Source organism: Rhinatrema bivittatum, chromosome 16 (assembly GCF_901001135.1).
Source record: "Rhinatrema bivittatum chromosome 16, aRhiBiv1.1, whole genome shotgun sequence".
NCBI lineage: Eukaryota > Metazoa > Chordata > Amphibia > Gymnophiona > Rhinatrematidae > Rhinatrema > Rhinatrema bivittatum.
Window position 1 is genome coordinate 26672410 of NC_042630.1, and position 16254 is coordinate 26688663.

The following is a 16254-nucleotide window of genomic DNA, read 5'->3' on the forward strand; positions in this document are numbered from 1 at the left end:
TTTTCCTTACAAAAAAAACCAAACCTCTTTTATTCAGTCTTATTGTACACATTTATATGAACAATAAAGGTGTGTGCAAAGCATATACAAAACTCTCTTATAAAAATCATAATTGCACTTTACATAGAACCGACCGCCCTGTTACCTTTGTATATAGTGAGGTCGTTCTCATCCCCCTTATTTCCCAGTTTTAAAAAGTGAATACAATATTTTACATTGTCGGTTTGAAGTATTTAAATCACTCCGCCCTCCCTGTCTCACACAGAAATTAAACAGAACGAGACTGATCCTCCCCGAAGCAGTGAGGCCTCTGCCAGGCTCCATTCTTTCAGGGCCGGCTGACCCATTCCATCCAGGGACCTGTAGTTTTTACATTTGCCTAAGAAACCCGGGGCAAAGGGCTGTGGGTTAAAATCAAGGGTCAGCCGCCAAACTCAGCCAGTGCTGGGAACTCCAGATGTGCTCCCGGCTGTTTTGGGGGCCGGGGAGAGGGTTCAAGGCCACCTTTGGGTGTGTGGAAGAGAATCTCTCTCACCTCCTCTATAAACAAAAAGGACACTAGAGACGGCGAGGGTCTCGGCCCGATGGGGAGAGAGCACGAGGTGACGCCCGGTGCCAGACCCCACAAGGCCTGGACTGTACCCAGAGATCAGCCTTCATCCCGCCGAGGGTCGGCAGTTCCTATGTACCCCGAGGGCTTCATTTACAGACCCCTCCCCCACTGAGCAGCATGTGTTAGGATTAAATAAAAGATCCTGTTGGATTCCTGTATCCATCCACCCTCAAACTGGGAAGCGTGGGGCAGGATCCCTTTCAGCGTTGCCGTGCCAGGGCCCACTTTCCAGTATTTCACTTTGGGTTTTTTTATATATAATGTAAATATTTTCAGTTTACAATTCCAAGCGGATTTTCTTTTAAAATGCAGAGAGGACAAATAGTGGGAAAATTCACCGGTAGACAGGCCTGGCTTTCCTTGGTTTACCATCAAATCAGGGAGCTTCAAAAACTAGTGACTCCGCCGGGGAAAAGAAGAAGAAGTCCAGAGGACACGGAGGAGAGAGAGAGCAAGGATGCGCGGGACCGGACAGAAAAGGAAAGCAGCGGGGGAGATGCAGAGAGACCGACCAGGCACAGTCATGTTTGATTATACAGGAAGATGTCGGCTTCTGAAGGTACCCAGTGCAAGTCCAGCCACCCACCCACCTGGCTGGTAGCACAGCAGGGCTCGCAGGAATCTCTTATCCCAGCAAGAGATCAAGTCGCTTGTCGCATCAGCAGCTTGATCTTATTTTAGTTTTCTCTGGCTAGGATTCAGGACAACTGCCCCCCGCCGTTTTAATCTTTTCATTCCTGATGAAAAGTGTCATATAAACACGTTTTACTCCGCTCCAGCATCTCCCTTCACATTCTCTTTAATAATTCAGTTATTCCTATGAATACAACAGTTGAGTCTCTTTTGCGAGCTGGCTGGCTATCCCTCTCCCCATCCTGAGCAGTTTCGACCCTCCCTATTGCCTTCCCCACTCAGCACGGGTGGAGCACAGCGTCCCGTCCCCCCCTGACCCAGCTCAGCCGCTGCTAACAGGAGCTGGTCTGCAGGTTACTCTCCGTCAGCAGCGAGGTGATGGAAGTGGGATCGTAGGAGCCTTCAAACTCCCCGTCTGAGCTGAGGTCGTCATCCTTCAGAGAGGACTCCGCCGCGACACGCGTGTTCTTGCGCCTGCAGAGGAAAAAAAAAGGACAGGCAGTCGGCGCCCGGCTCGCCAGCACCAGCTGCCTACCACCACCCCCCCCCCCCCCCCCCCAAAAAAAAAAAAATCTGGGTTTCTCAGTTACAAAACAACCCAAGGGCCCCGTTTGTTCCAGCAGGCCTGTAACAATCCTCAGCATCGTGTGGGCGCAATGCTCCTAGCACCTTTAAAAGGCGGGCAGAGCAGCGGAAGTCAGCTCTTCCCTCCAGCACCCGGAACTGCTTTACGGGCAAGTCCCAGCACCCTGGAAGATGCACGAGGTTTCACCGCAGGCCCTCAGGGTCCACTCCCGCGTGATACAGGAGAGAAGGCCGCTCTGGACAGCCGAGCTCAGAAAGGCACTGAAGAGCCGCGCCCAGAGCCACACAGGCCGGGTGAGAAGAAGAGGGAGGCGGCGGGTGGGCTGCCAGAATAAGCACTTCTCTGACACACAAATAATCCACCAAGGCTGGCGAGGAGGGGGGTGGTTTCCTCCCGCATGGGACTGGTACATGAAACCCAGGAGACCCCCCCTGCCTGCCCCAAACCACGTACCAGGCATCCTTTTCCAGTGTCTTGACGCGGCTCTGCAGCTGCTCGTTCACCTCCTGCTGCTCCTCCAGGTCCCGCAGAGCTTTCTTCCGCAGGCCTTCCAGGCGTTCAATCTCCTCCTCTGCTTCATCCACCTGCCGCTTCAGAGCCTTCACACGCAGGCTTAGCTGAAGAAGAGAGCCAGACAGCGGGCCCAGGGCATGAGTATCCTGCAGGGGCTTCACAGATCCTCCTCTTGAGGGGGGAGGGGGAGTGATAGCCTCCACCTTACACCAGAGGTTGGATCCTTTCATGGGGGGAGGGGGGGGTGTGGAGTGGTATCCTCCATGTTGTACTGGGTTTTAAAAAGGCAGCTCATGAGATTTGGCCCCCGAGCTGTACTTAGGGGCCAAATCTCTGATATGGCCATGAAATGCTGGGCACTCAGATACACAGAGCAGCTTTTGGGAGGGAAGACAGTCTCTCTCTCTCTCTCTTTGTAAAGGGAAGAGGAATGGGTGGAGGTAAAGCAGAGCATCTACTCACCTGGTCCTTCTGGTCAGTGACCTGCAGCCTCTCATCATCTAACTGGATGGTCAGTTCCTTCACCTTCCTCTCCAGCTTCCGCTGAGTGGACATCAGGCTGCTCTTCTCCCTGGAGACCAAACAACAGGATACGAGCTACACCACGAGCCCTATCCTCAAAGCAGAATGGAAAAGAGGAGGGAAGGGGACGAGCTATGAATTACAACCCCCCGCCCCCTCCAGAGGGCAAATGATGGATGGGGGGAGGGGGGGGGGGAAGGACTGGAACCAGACTCCCAGCTCAGAAACATCCAGAGGAGAAGCCCACCCCCCTCCAGTACCTCTCCTCCGTCTGCAGCCTGTCCTGCACCTCCTGCAGGCGAGCCTCCAACTGCGACACATTGGCACTGGACTTCGGCAGCCCCTCCACACTCGCCAGGCGGCTCTTCAGCTCTTTGTTCTGAAGAGGAGGAATAAAAAGAGAATGTCAGTCACCCCCTCCCCCCGGAGAGCAGACGGTGCCCGCCGGATCGCGCAGGTTACGTAATGCCTCGGTAATTTGGCGCATGAAGTGTAATTCAGCGTTACATAAAAATGCAAACTTCTGTGAATGTCAACAACTCCCAAACGTGCCCCCACAGCGCAGAGTCAGCCCCAGGGGGGGAATTAAGTCACCTGCTTCCCCAAAACCTCAGCCCAGAATGCACCCGTGGAAAGACACGTGAGAGGGACCCGGGGCTAGTCACGCTCCGTGGCACATAACCGGAGAAGCGCCTGGGTCAGAGACAAGCAATAGATCCTCCTCATATTGGAGAGTACACACCAAGCACTGCTCATTACAGAGAGAGAGAGAAAAAAAAAGTACAGAAATAGCTCGGGGAGGAGGTGAGGAACACATGTCCGTGCATCTGTCTGCGGCAACCGACGCAAGGGACATGGCAGTGCAAGCCTGAACTGGAAATGCTCAATGCGCCTTCAGGAAGGCTCTTTTGAAGGAAAACAGAGAGAGGTGGTGGGTCGGGGTGAGGGGGGGGTTCCACATTCCACGGTGATGGCTCCTCCCCACCCCAAAAAGCTAAGCATGTCTGTGCTGCAGGAGGAGACGGCCCAGCTCACGGATCAGAACATGCAATAAAGTCAACATAGAAAGCAGGACAGAAGAAGGAGTGTAAATCTCGTGCAGGAAGCGCGCCCTCGTGGGTGTCAGGTATTTTGAGACTCAACCGGACACGGGCAAAGCCAGTGCCGACGTTAAATGAGCGGAACGACGTGCGGACGGACAGCTGGAACGTGGAGCTTGGCTCCGAGCAATACCGCGTTACTGTGACGCGGCGACAGGCCCGAGACCGGAGAAAAAAAACCAAAACAGCACAGCCGCCCCAAAAGCACCATCCTGCTAGAGCACCAAGAACCAGAGCGGCTCAGCAGCCCATGCCGCCAGGGCACACTTGCCTGCCTCTCCAGGGAAATCTTGTCACACTCCAGGTCCTGCCGGCTCGCCCGCTCCTGCATCAGCTCCGCCCGCAGTTGGTCCATCTGAGAAAGGGGCAGAGACCAAAAAAAAAAAAAACAGACAGACAGACAAGCTGAAAGACCGGGCACTGGAATCCCTCTGCCGCTCAACCCAGGCTTCTTGCCACATGTTTAAGAGTTTAGCAAGAAAGATCGGGTTTTGTTGGTGTCGCCACTTGGATCATCCCACGTGCAGGGCCGGCGCGTCCATTAGGCGAACTTCGGCGGTCGCCTAGAGCGCTGAGCCGTAGGGGGGGGGGGGGGCGCCAAAGAGCAGCCACGTGGTGCCGCAAGCGGGGGCCTATCGGTGCCGAAACAGGTGTGTGTTCGGGGGGGGGGGGGGGGGTTGCAGAGCAAGGGTCACGTAGGGCACCCAATACCCTTGCAGCGGCCCTGCCTGCATGCTCCCGTGACAGTGCCGGGTATCCGTCAACATAGAGAGAGAGAGAGAGAGAGAGTCGTTTCTCCTGGGCCGCTACCTGATCCCGGCTTCGATTGATCCGATCTGTCAGCAGCTCCCCCGTGTTCTTCTCCTCGTCCAGCTCCGCTTCCAGTCGCTTGACTTTATCCTGGAACACAAGGCAGAGATAAGCGATCCTCCTACAGGAACCCGTAGGGCCGCATCCCTACAGCAATGGCGGCGTATTAGAGGGATCCAAAAGACGGTCTGGGGAAACGTCGGAGGGAAGACACGCCGGCTGAAGCCACGGGGAAAGGTAGTGAAGTTGGGGTACGGAAGATACATTTTCAAATGGATGCTTTACCAGAGAATTTGTGGCTGCTGCCATTAATGTATAGAAAAACAAAAACAAAAAAAAACGTACACACAAGAGAAGTGCGATAGCTGTTATTGTGTCCGACAATGGCATGCCCTAGGCATCACTGACCTCCAGCCCCTTGACCTGCCGGGACCGATCGTCTTGAGACCGTTTCTTGGATTCCATCTCCTGCCCCAGGGCCTGCAGGCGCTGACCTAGGAGTTCCTTGTCCAGTACTGCGTTGTCCTTCTCTGCTTGACTGTCCTGCAGAACCTGCTTCAACCTCTGCACCTATAGCACACACAGGAAGGCCTTTTAGGATTCACTTGTTGCAAGCACACGACTTTATATTCCTGGTAAATGTCATCTTTTGCTCATTTGAATTCTGACCTGAAGAATGGTGCATTAGCACGCGAAAGCTTGTCAAGAAATGTAATAAGTTCAATAAAAAAAAAAAGGGAAGCAGCTTATATTTTTTTTTTGTTTGTTAAGCTTTATTCCTATAGCACAGGGGAGTCAATCAAAAAAACATTACTATTTTCCTCAGCTCCAAAACAGGCCAAAGCACAGTCACCCTATACAGGAGCTCCCCCTGCTGGGCAGCCCAGGATCGCCTCTGCCTCCTCCCCTAGCTAACACAGAACCACAACTCTCTCACCCGTGGCAGATGCACCCCTTTCCCCAATGGCCAGTCCAGGACCACAGCTCTCTCACCCATGGCAGAGCACCCCTTCCCCCAATGGCCAGTCCAGGACCACAGCTCTCTCACCCGTGGCAGATACACCCCTTCCCCCAATGGCCAGTCCAGGACCACAGCTCTCTCACCCGTGGCAGGAGCACCCCTTCCCCCAATGGCCAGTCCAGGACCACAGCTCTCTCACCCATGGCAGAGCACCCCTTCCCCCAATGGCCAGTCCAGGACCACAGCTCTCTCACCCGTGGCAGGAGCACCCCTTCCCCCAATGGCCAGTCCAGGACCACAGCTCTCTCACCCGTGGCAGGAGCACCCCTTCCCCCAATGGCCAGTCCAGGACCACAGCTCTCTCACCCGTGGCAGGAGCACCCCTTCCCCCAATGGCCAGTCCAGGACCACAGCTCTCTCACCCGTGGCAGGAGCACCCCTTCCCCCAATGGCCAGTCCAGGCCCACAGCTCTCTCAACTAAGGCAGTATCCCCTCTTCAGCCTTTGCAATATACCCTTCCCTGTACGTTTACAAAATGCTTGCAGCTTATCTGGAAGGGGCTGGACTAGTTCTGGTTATCTTAGGGAAATCCGAACTCCCAGCCCCTACCTGTAATTCGTCAAGCACTTGGAGGCCAACTTTCAAAGGATCTAGACTTCTAACTTTTGGAGTTAGATTCCTAAATTGGCCGTTTTGAAAGTGTATTAAGGCCAAGTACCTACATTTAGGGTCCTATTTTCATTATGCACCTATATTTAGGAGCCTAAAAAGAGGCTGTGACTACGGGGTGGAGTTAGGGCAAGGAAACAAAGTTAGGAGCTTAGCACTGATTTTCAGCACTAGGTGTCGAACATTGGAGCCTAAATCTAGGAAAATGAATAGCAGGAGCCGAAATTTTCAGCTGAAGAAACAGCCTCCTAAATTCAGCTGAAACCAAGGGCCAAACATAGGTGCCTAAGTATAAGGGCTCAGATTTTTGTGACTATTGGCCCGTTAAAAGCAGGTATGGCTGGGTCAGCAGCTGCCCCCATGTTAAACAGTTAGTATTGCCCGTAAAACAAATCCATTGGAGGTGACTGGGTCTTTATTCCTTCCCTGTCCTGGATTTGGGATTTAAGAGCCGCATTTTTGTGCTTTGTCCAGAGGGGGGCAGTGTTCATGCACAAGCTGACAGGGAGATTTGCAGCCAGCCTTGGACAATACAGCAGCTCACTAACCCTAGTGCCGAAATCCGGAATGAGTCCTTTTATACCCCTCCCCACTTCTTTTTCCTTCCTGTGCCGCCTCCCCATACTGGGATGTGCGTGCTCCCAGGCCACCTGCTGCCTCACCTACACTGGGTCACCTCGCTGCTGCGCTCTAGAGGGCACTCCGCAGCTGGCCAGAACATGGGAGACTGTGTTATCCACACCAGGAAAACTAGACTGTGTGAGAGGCCTGTTTAGGAAGCCGCTGTCCCCTGAATGCCCTACACATCTACCAAGGCGCAGAAAAATGAGCTTAACCAGTGACCTGCAAAATGCAGCATTTAGAATAATAGATATTGTGTTCACCCTTTGCAAAAGGAACATAGCAAGTTAAACGTTTTAACTTTCCACTCTTCGCATCCCTTCCAGTCCCCACCATACCTCCTCCTGTAACCGGTTCATACTCAGCTGCGTCCTCTCCACCTCAGCTGCCCGCTCCTTGATCTGCTTCTGAGACTCGCCGATCTCCTTGCGGGATTTCTCCTTGTACTCCTCCAGCTGGGACTGGAGCAGAGACAGGGAGCTGTGGGATTCATCAGATATGTGATCCAACTACAGAAAGGCAAACAAACAGAGATGCATCAGAGCCCTCGGCTGGGGATCCGGCTCATGCAGCTAAGAGAGGCTTGCGGTCTCTCGCTCCTGCCTGTGAGCATTGGGCTGCAAGAGTGTCTGTGAGTGGGGGAAATAGGTAGAGCTTCTCCTACCCATAAACCTCCACCCCCCACCATCCGTCCCTACAAGCCATGCGCCTGGGGCCTTTAAGCACCGAAAAGGTTCTGAGCCCAATATGTGGCCCATCAGAGAGCTGTGAAGTCCAGCTCCAGTCTCGCCTCCTTTCCCACTGCCCGAGCTACCGTTCTCCCCTCTGTGGCTCCAAGCTCCAGGCCTCTCCAGGCCTGCACACCGACAGCCGTCTAGGAGTATCGCTAGCAATAACCAAGCTGCAGGGAAGCACCGCAGGCCACTTACCTCTCGCGTGAGCTTCTCGATGGTTCTATCCAGCAGCCGTTCTGCTCCTCCAGCTCAGACTTCCCTCGCTTCAGCTGGTCCTTCTGCCTCATCTCCTCCTGGTAGCTCTCCTTCAGCTCCTGCTGCTCCAGGGTCAGCCTGCTCAGGTTCCTCTGGGCTTCCTCCAGCCGGGCCTCCAGGGACCTCTTCACGATGGCCAGTTCCTGCTCCTGGTCGGTGGCCTCTCCCAGCGACTGCTCCATCTGCCTCCGCTCGGCCTGCAGCAGGGGAAAAACGCCGGGGGGATGCGGCCTTTCAACGTCCCGGGCGAGCAAGAAACGGGAACGCGTGCTGCCCCCCCCAACCACCCCCCAGCGAAGGGCGAGGAGAGAGAAAACCCGCTGGCTTTACCAAGTTCAGGCAAGGTTTAGATAGAAGGAGCAGATCGGTTCCCCGCCCCTGGACTCGTCCTGGCTGACAACTCCCCCCCCCCCCCCCCAACCTCTCGGGCTATGGCCCAGGGACTGAACATCGTTCCCCGCCAGGGAGGCACACATCTGTCCCCCCCCCCCCCCCCCGGCACTCTTCCGTAACCTGCTCCCTCTCTGCAGAGCAGCACAGGGGATGAGGAAGAGCGCAGGTGGACCCAGGTTTCTTATTACAGAAAGGAGGAGGAGGAGTGAGGGCAGAGGAGCACAGGTGAGATGTGAGAGGAGGAGGAATTCCTACAACCCAATCAAGATACAGACGAGACCCATATAAAAGACTACAGGAAGTGCACGGAGTACAAATGGTGAAGACCCACCTTGTTTAGGATCAGGGTCAGTCAGAATTTAAGCTGTAAAAGCCGCCTCACAAAAAAAAGAGGGTGGGTCTCGATGGCCAGAGAGGAAGCCCGACGCCCCATCTCAGGGAGGCTGTTGCAGGCGCAGCACCGAGTCGGAAGCCGGCGAGGAGGAGAAGCAAAAAAAAAACCCAACAAAAACACCGTTTACCTCCATTTTGCTGATCTTCTCCTTCAGGCGGACCTCGGTACCCTGCTGATCCTCCGAGAAAGCCTTCAGCTCTTTCAGCTGCACCTCCAGGTTCAGGAACCTCCTCCTCAGGTCATCGTTCTCCTCCTGACTCTCCTTCAGGGTGGATTCGATCACTCGCCTCATCTGCTCTGCCGCCGCCTTTTCGCTTTCTATCATGCTCTTTGTCTACAAGCAGAGAGAGAGAGAGAGGGAGAGAGAGAGAGAGAGAGGGAGAAATCAGACGACGGTAAAGTCAACGCTAAGCAAATCAGGAACATTTCACATCTCAAACCCCCGGCCCTCTCTCATGCCACTGCCCCCAGTTTTACTGCCCAAAACATCCAAGGCCAGGCCTGCACCTCCTGCAATCCCCCCCCCCCCCCCCCATCTGCACTGGAGGCAGGCTCCGGCGGGGCCACCGACAGCAGGGATCCCCTCACACACACACACACACCCCCCCCCCCCTCTCTCCCGGCCCTGCTGACTCAGACCCTCACCTTGGAAGCTTCCTCGTAGCTTTTCTTCAGCTGCTCCACGTCCCTCTGGAAGCGCTGCTGGAGCTGCTCCTTCTCCTGGTCGCGAGTGCTCACCTCCTCTTTCAGGGCCCCCTTCAGAGCTCCCAGCTCCCGCTCCCGCTGCTGCAGGAGCTCCTGCTGGCGCTGCCAGTCCAGCGCCTGCTGCTTCAGCTCCCCTTGCACCCGCAAAAGGTCCTGCGAAGGGGGCAGAGGTCCTGACGCGTTACAGTAGATTGGGGGGGGGGGGGGGGGAAGATGGGTCTTGCCCGAGGTTACGAGGAGCGGCAGCAAGATTTGAAGCCTGGCTCCCCTGGATCTCGGCCCCGCTGCTCTAACCACGAGGCTGCTCCTCCACGCCACTCCTCTATAACGAAATGTGCCGGTCCCCCCAGTGCCAAAAGATATGAAAATTAAAAAAAAAAAAAAAAAAAGCTTAGGCAGTACCCGCAGCCAGGAAAACTGCCCCCGCTTACCGTTTTCAGGGCCTTCGCCTCCACCGCGTCCACGGCACCGGTCTTAAAGTGATCCACTTCCACCTGCACGGCAGAAAACCTCTCCCGCAGCTCCCCCACCTCATCTTCTACCTCCTCCTTCTCCAGCTTCACCTGCATCAGCCTGCCATGGGGGGGGGGGGGTACAAAAACACAGGTGTAAAAAGCAAGGTCCCAGCCCCTCTCCCCCCCCCCCCCAGCACGGAGTTACCCAGAGAAACGCAAGATGGAAGCCGGTGAGAGAGTGGGGGGGACGAGGGAGAAGCGGTAGAGCGATGCCGAGAAGGCTCTTACTCTTGCTTGGTGGCCCGCAGCTCTTCCTTGTTCTTCTGGAAGAGCTCTTTCCAGTGTCCAATCTCATCGCTGCCTTCCTCCACCTCCCGCTGCAGGCTCCGGACCACGGAGTTGATTTTCTGCCGCTCAGACTCCAGGCTCTCCTGATCCTGCACACATCAGGCACAGAGAGGGGGGGGGGGGGGGGGGGGGGGGTCGGTCAGGGATTGCCACCGATCCGAGAGAGAGGTGCAGAAAGTAACCCATCATTTGTTTATTTATTTTTACTGTCGCTACCAGACACGCCTGTCCGTTCAGAGGTCTTGCTGCGTTGTGTCTTCCCCAAGAGGATTTTACTATGTGCCAGCAACAAGGAAGGATGTGACAAGTCATGGGACAGATGTGCACTTCCCTGCCCCCCCCTGGAGAACACATTTCCTGCCCCATCCCACGACCTCCCTCCCGCCCCGCCAGCACCACCCTGGCCTTTCACCTGCGAGACGTTCTCCAGGGTCTTCCGCAGCTGCTCCACGTCCTTCTGGTAATGTTGACGCACCTTGTCCATCTCCTTGTCATGGCTGGCCACCTCCTCCTTCAGAGCCCCCTTGAGGGCCGTCAGCTCCCTCTCTCTCTGACGCAAGAGCTCCTCCTGCTTCTGCCTCTGCGCCAACGCATCTTCCAGCTCCTCCTGGGTCTCCCTCAGCTCCTAAAGGTGGGGAGCAAGCGTGAGAAAGCGTCCCCTGTCCCTCACACCCCCCCCCCCCCACACACCCCCTCCAAGTGCGGCACAATGAGGTTTCAAGTGCTTTCGCGGATCACCCAGAATCAAACAGCGCCCCCTGGATACTGATTTAGGGAATACAATCCAAGCGATGCCGTTTGATTTTAGGGTTACGCTCCCGGGCTCGACGCGCGCCCTGCTCTTCCACGCCACGAGGAGTCTCATTCCTGCCAGCAACAGCGCAGGGGGAGCGCATGCAGGACCCGCAGGAGGGGGCGGCGGAGGTCAGAGGACTGCCTCGGCGGGCGGATCGAGATGTTCCTGGAATCTCTGCAGGCAGGGAAATCTGATCGCACTTCCCGGGCTGAGGAAACCCAAGCTTGCGACCCAGCCGCTACTGCACTTCCATTTATTCAATTTTACGACTCAGCGGAACATCTGCTGGTCCATCTCACCTCCTCCCCTGGGGCTCATCCTGTCCCACAGACCTGTGCGACGTCGGTGGAAGGTCAGGCCATCTCCCTCGCCGCCCCCCCCCCCATGCTGTAGGATCTGCTGACACGAGGGTCCATACCTTCAGGAAGGCATCTCTCTCCCCAGAGCTCCCCGACGACTTCTGGAGGTGAGCCAGCTCCTCCTGCATGTCCAAGAACTCAACCTCCAAAGCTCTCATTTTGGTCTCACCGTGCTCCTTGTCCATTCTCAGCTCCATCAGCCTGGAGAGAGTGCAAGAAGAGTCTGCGTTAGGGCCCTGCCTGCCCCACGCTGCGCTCTGGAGCCGCACAGGTCAGGCAGGCGCGGCCTTTGGCATCTTCTAGCGCAGCGAAGGGAGACCACCAGCCTACCGCAGGAAGGGACGGGAGGGCAGCCACCGGCCCTGAGCACGCACTCGGGAAAGGGGGATGCGGTCGGTTGCACTTACTCTTGAGAGACGTCATTCAGTTCCATTTGCTTCCTCTCAAACGCTTCCTTCAGACGGCTGCACTCCTCCACTCTCTCCTCCAGCTGGATCTCCAGGCTCTGTGAGCCGGCCCGAGGCTGGGCTCTGCCGGCTTCCAGCCTGACCCGCTGCTAGGGGGGGGGAAGGAGACCCCACCAGTCAAGCGCCATGCATGACGTGTGCTCACGATAAAGCGACCCCGGCCTACACCTCTGGAGCCCGCTTCCGGATTGGCTCCTGCGCCAGGAGTTAATGGCCAGGAAACGCACACAAGAGGTCACACACTGATGCCATGCACTGTGTGACCGGCGATACTGGCAGTATCCCAGTGTAACGAGCAGGTGCTAAATATCACCCTAACCCATGGTGACCGGAGGTCTCCCTGCCCAGGCCAGACCTGGGGTTCATGGACCCACAGGGGGGGGGAGGAAGTCTCTCGAGCCTTCTGGTACCTTGGTCTCCTGGTCCAGCTGCCGCTGCAGGTCCACCACCCTCTTCTCTAGTTCATTCTTCTGGGAAAGCAGCGTCCTTGTGCCGTCGGGAGAGCCAGCCTGCTGTGAAACAGGAAAGCCATTGCCAGCGTGAGGAACAGGGAGGCCTCTCTCTCTGCTCCCCGGAGAACAGACTTAAACGAGGAAATGTGTATCCTGCAGTTCAAACCAACCCCTCCACCCACAGCCTCTTCCTCAGACAGCGGACAGCCCAAGTGAACACGACCCGAGCTTCAGATTTCTGTTGGAAAGAGCAGGAGCCAAGGGCATAAAACGCCATCTAAATCCATGCAGTAATCATCAGAGCGCGGCGCAGTGTTCAGTGCGACCGTCCCCTCTGGAGGCAGAGTTTTTCTGGCTCTGCAGTGCTCAGGTGAACAGTTCCCCGACTTCCGAGCACGAGAGAGAGTGAACTTACCAGGAGAGGCTGGAGCTTCTCAAAGACCTGGTTGGTTTTTCTCTTCACAGAGCTGTCACTGTCCGCAGTCCTGCACAAGGAAACACAGAGAGACATAAAAATGTACCAGGAAGACTTCTCGGTTCCTGGATCCCCGACCGGCGCGGAGGCAGCACAGCGGGAGGGACCTCTGCCGTCCACACAGCAGCAGGCGAGCAGTGCTCAGGGCTTAGAAAAATCAGACCTTCTGCGCCGCTTTACCAGCCTGTGGGATTGGCCCTCTCCTCCCTCCCATCAAGGCAAGAAAAGTGGGGCCTCCCCCATGGAGAGAGGGAAGAATGGGGGGGGGGGGGGCGATGCAGAGCTGGGATCAGCTACACTGGGGTGGTGAGGGATGGGAGCTCTGCAGTCACCCCCAGCACCCTACAGAAGGTCTCTTAGATACCACTAGGACGGGCCCTGCAATGCTGACCCCTCTATAAGGACACCGCTAGGACGGGCCCTGCAATGCTGACCCCTCTATAAGGACACCGCTAGGACGTGCCCTGCAATGCTGACCCCCTCTTTAAGGACACCGCTAGGACGGGCCCTGCAATGCTGACCCCTCTTTAAGGACACCGCTAGGACGGGCCCTGCAATGCTGACCCCTCTTTAAGGACACCGCTAGGACGGGCCCTGCAATGCTGACCCCTCTTTAAGGACACCGCTAGGACGGGCCCTGCAATGCTGACCCCTCTTTAAGGACACCGCTAGGACGGGCCCTGCAATGCTGACCCCTCTTTAAGGACACCGCTAGGACGGGCCCTGCAATACTGACCCCTCTTTAAGGACACCGCTAGGACGGGCCCTGCAATGCTGACCCCTCTATAAGGACACCGCTAGGACGGGCCCTGCAATACTGACCCCTCTTTAAGGACACCGCTAGGACGGGCCCTGCAATGCTGACCTCTCTTTAAGGACACCGCTAGGACGGGCCCTGCAATGCTGACCTCTCTTTAAGGACACCGCTAGGACGGGCCCTGCAATGCTGACCCCTCTTTAAGGACACCGCTAGGACGGGCCCTGCAATACTGACCCCTCTATAAGGACACCGCTAGGACGGGCCCTGCAATGCTGACCCCTCTTTAAGGACACCGCTAGGACGGGCCCTGCAATGCTGACCCCTCTTTAAGGACACCGCTAGGACGGGCCCTGCAATGCTGACCCCTCTATAAGGACAACCGCTAGGACGGGCCCTGCAATGCTGACCCCTCTTTAAGGACACCGCTAGGACGGGCCCTGCAATACTGACCCCTCTTTAAGGACACCGCTAGGACGGGCCCTGCAATGCTGACCCCTCTTTAAGGACACCGCTAGGACGGGCCCTGCAATGCTGACCCCTCTATAAGGACACCGCTAGGACGGGCCCTGCAATACTGACCCCTCTTTAAGGACACCGCTAGGACGGGCCCTGCAATGCTGACCCCTCTTTAAGGACACCGCTAGGACGGGCCCTGCAATACTGACCCCTCTTTAAGGACACCGCTAGGACGGGCCCTGCAATGCTGACCCCTCTTTAAGGACACCGCTAGGACGGGCCCTGCAATACTGACCTCTCTTTAAGGACACCGCTAGGACGGGCCCTGCAATACTGACCCCTCTTTAAGGACACCGCTAGGACGGGCCCTGCAATGCTGACCTCTCTTTAAGGACACCGCTAGGACGGGCCCTGCAATACTGACCTCTCTTTAAGGACACCGCTAGGACGGGCCCTGCAATGCTGACCTCTCTTTAAGGACACCGCTAGGACGGGCCCTGCAATGCTGACCTCTCTTTAAGGACACCGCTAGGACGGGCCCTGCAATACTGACCCCTCTATAAGGACACCGCTAGGACGGGCCCTGCAATGCTGACCTCTCTATAAGGACACCGCTAGGACGGGCCCTGCAATACTGACCTCTCTTTAAGGACACCGCTAGGACGGGCCCTGCAATACTGACCCCTCTATAAGGACACCGCTAGGACGGGCCCTGCAATGCTGACCCCTCTATAAGGACACCGCTAGGACGGGCCCTGCAATGCTGACCTCTCTATAAGGACACCGCTAGGACGGGCCCTGCAATACTGACCTCTCTTTAAGGACACCGCTAGGACGGGCCCTGCAATGCTGACCCCTCTTTAAGGACACCGCTAGGACGGGCCCTGCAATACTGACCTCTCTTTAAGGACACCGCTAGGACGGGCCCTGCAATGCTGACCTCTCTTTAAGGACACCGCTAGGACGGGCCCTGCAATACTGACCTCTCTTTAAGGACACCGCTAGGACGGGCCCTGCAATGCTGACCCCTCTTTAAGGACACCGCTAGGACGGGCCCTGCAATGCTGACCCCTCTTTAAGGACACCGCTAGGACGGGCCCTGCAATGCTGACCTCTCTTTAAGGACACCGCTAGGACGGGCCCTGCAATACTGACCCCTCTATAAGGACACCGCTAGGACGGGCCCTGCAATACTGACCCCTCTTTAAGGACACCGCTAGGACGGGCCCTGCAATGCTGACCTCTCTTTAAGGACACCGCTAGGACGGGCCCTGCAATACTGACCTCTCTTTAAGGACACCGCTAGGACGGGCCCTGCAATGCTGACCTCTCTTTAAGGACACCGGTAGGACGGGCCCTGCAATGCTGACCCCTCTTTAAGGACACCGCTAGGACGGGCCCTGCAATACTGACCCCTCTTTAAGGACACCGCTAGGACGGGCCCTGCAATACTGACCCCTCTTTAAGGACACCGCTAGGACGGGCCCTGCAATGCTGACCCCTCTTTAAGGACACCGCTAGGACGGGCCCTGCAATGCTGACCCCTCTTTAAGGACACCGCTAGGACGGGCCCTGCAATACTGACCCCTCTTTAAGGACACCGCTAGGACGGGCCCTGCAATACTGACCTCTCTTTAAGGACACCGCTAGGACGGGCCCTGCAATACTGACCCCTCTATAAGGACACCGCTAGGACGGGCCCTGCAATACTGACCCCTCTTTAAGGACACCGCAAGGACGGGCCTGCAATGCTGACCTCTCTTTAAGGACACCGCTAGGACGGGCCCTGCAATACTGACCTCTCTTTAAGGACACCGCTAGGACGGGCCCTGCAATACTGACCTCTCTTTAAGGACACCGCTAGGACGGGCCCTGCAATACTGACCTCTCTTTAAGGACACCGCTAGGACGGGCCCTGCAATACTGACCTCTCTTTAAGGACACCGCTAGGACGGGCCCTGCAATACTGACCTCTCTTTAAGGACACCGCTAGGACGGGCCCTGCAATACTGACCTCTCTTAAGGACACCGCTAGGACGGGCCCTGCAATGCTGACCCCTCTTTAAGGACACCGCTAGGACGGGCCCTGCAATACTGACCTCTCTTTAAGGACACCGCTAGGACGGGCCCTGCAATACTGACCCCTCTTTAAGGACACCGCTAGGACGGGCCCTGC

At 56.6% G+C, this 16254-nt stretch overlaps 1 protein-coding gene across 1 annotated transcript in view; it reads right to left on the bottom strand.

Moving 5' to 3' along the window:
- Nucleotides 1-16254, bottom strand: part of CGN (cingulin) — a 32043-nt gene continuing 15789 nt past the window's right edge. The window contains 19 exon segments of the mRNA XM_029580281.1: nucleotides 1-1720; nucleotides 2286-2449; nucleotides 2808-2916; nucleotides 3128-3246; nucleotides 4239-4322; nucleotides 4778-4867; nucleotides 5186-5347; nucleotides 7368-7538; nucleotides 7959-7993; nucleotides 7996-8215; nucleotides 8933-9139; nucleotides 9451-9663; nucleotides 9942-10083; nucleotides 10254-10402; nucleotides 10726-10938; nucleotides 11528-11669; nucleotides 11876-12024; nucleotides 12346-12447; nucleotides 12803-12872. Of these exon segments, the coding sequence (XP_029436141.1) occupies nucleotides 1579-1720; nucleotides 2286-2449; nucleotides 2808-2916; nucleotides 3128-3246; nucleotides 4239-4322; nucleotides 4778-4867; nucleotides 5186-5347; nucleotides 7368-7538; nucleotides 7959-7993; nucleotides 7996-8215; nucleotides 8933-9139; nucleotides 9451-9663; nucleotides 9942-10083; nucleotides 10254-10402; nucleotides 10726-10938; nucleotides 11528-11669; nucleotides 11876-12024; nucleotides 12346-12447; nucleotides 12803-12872 (2683 nt within the window). The 3' untranslated portion in view covers nucleotides 1-1578.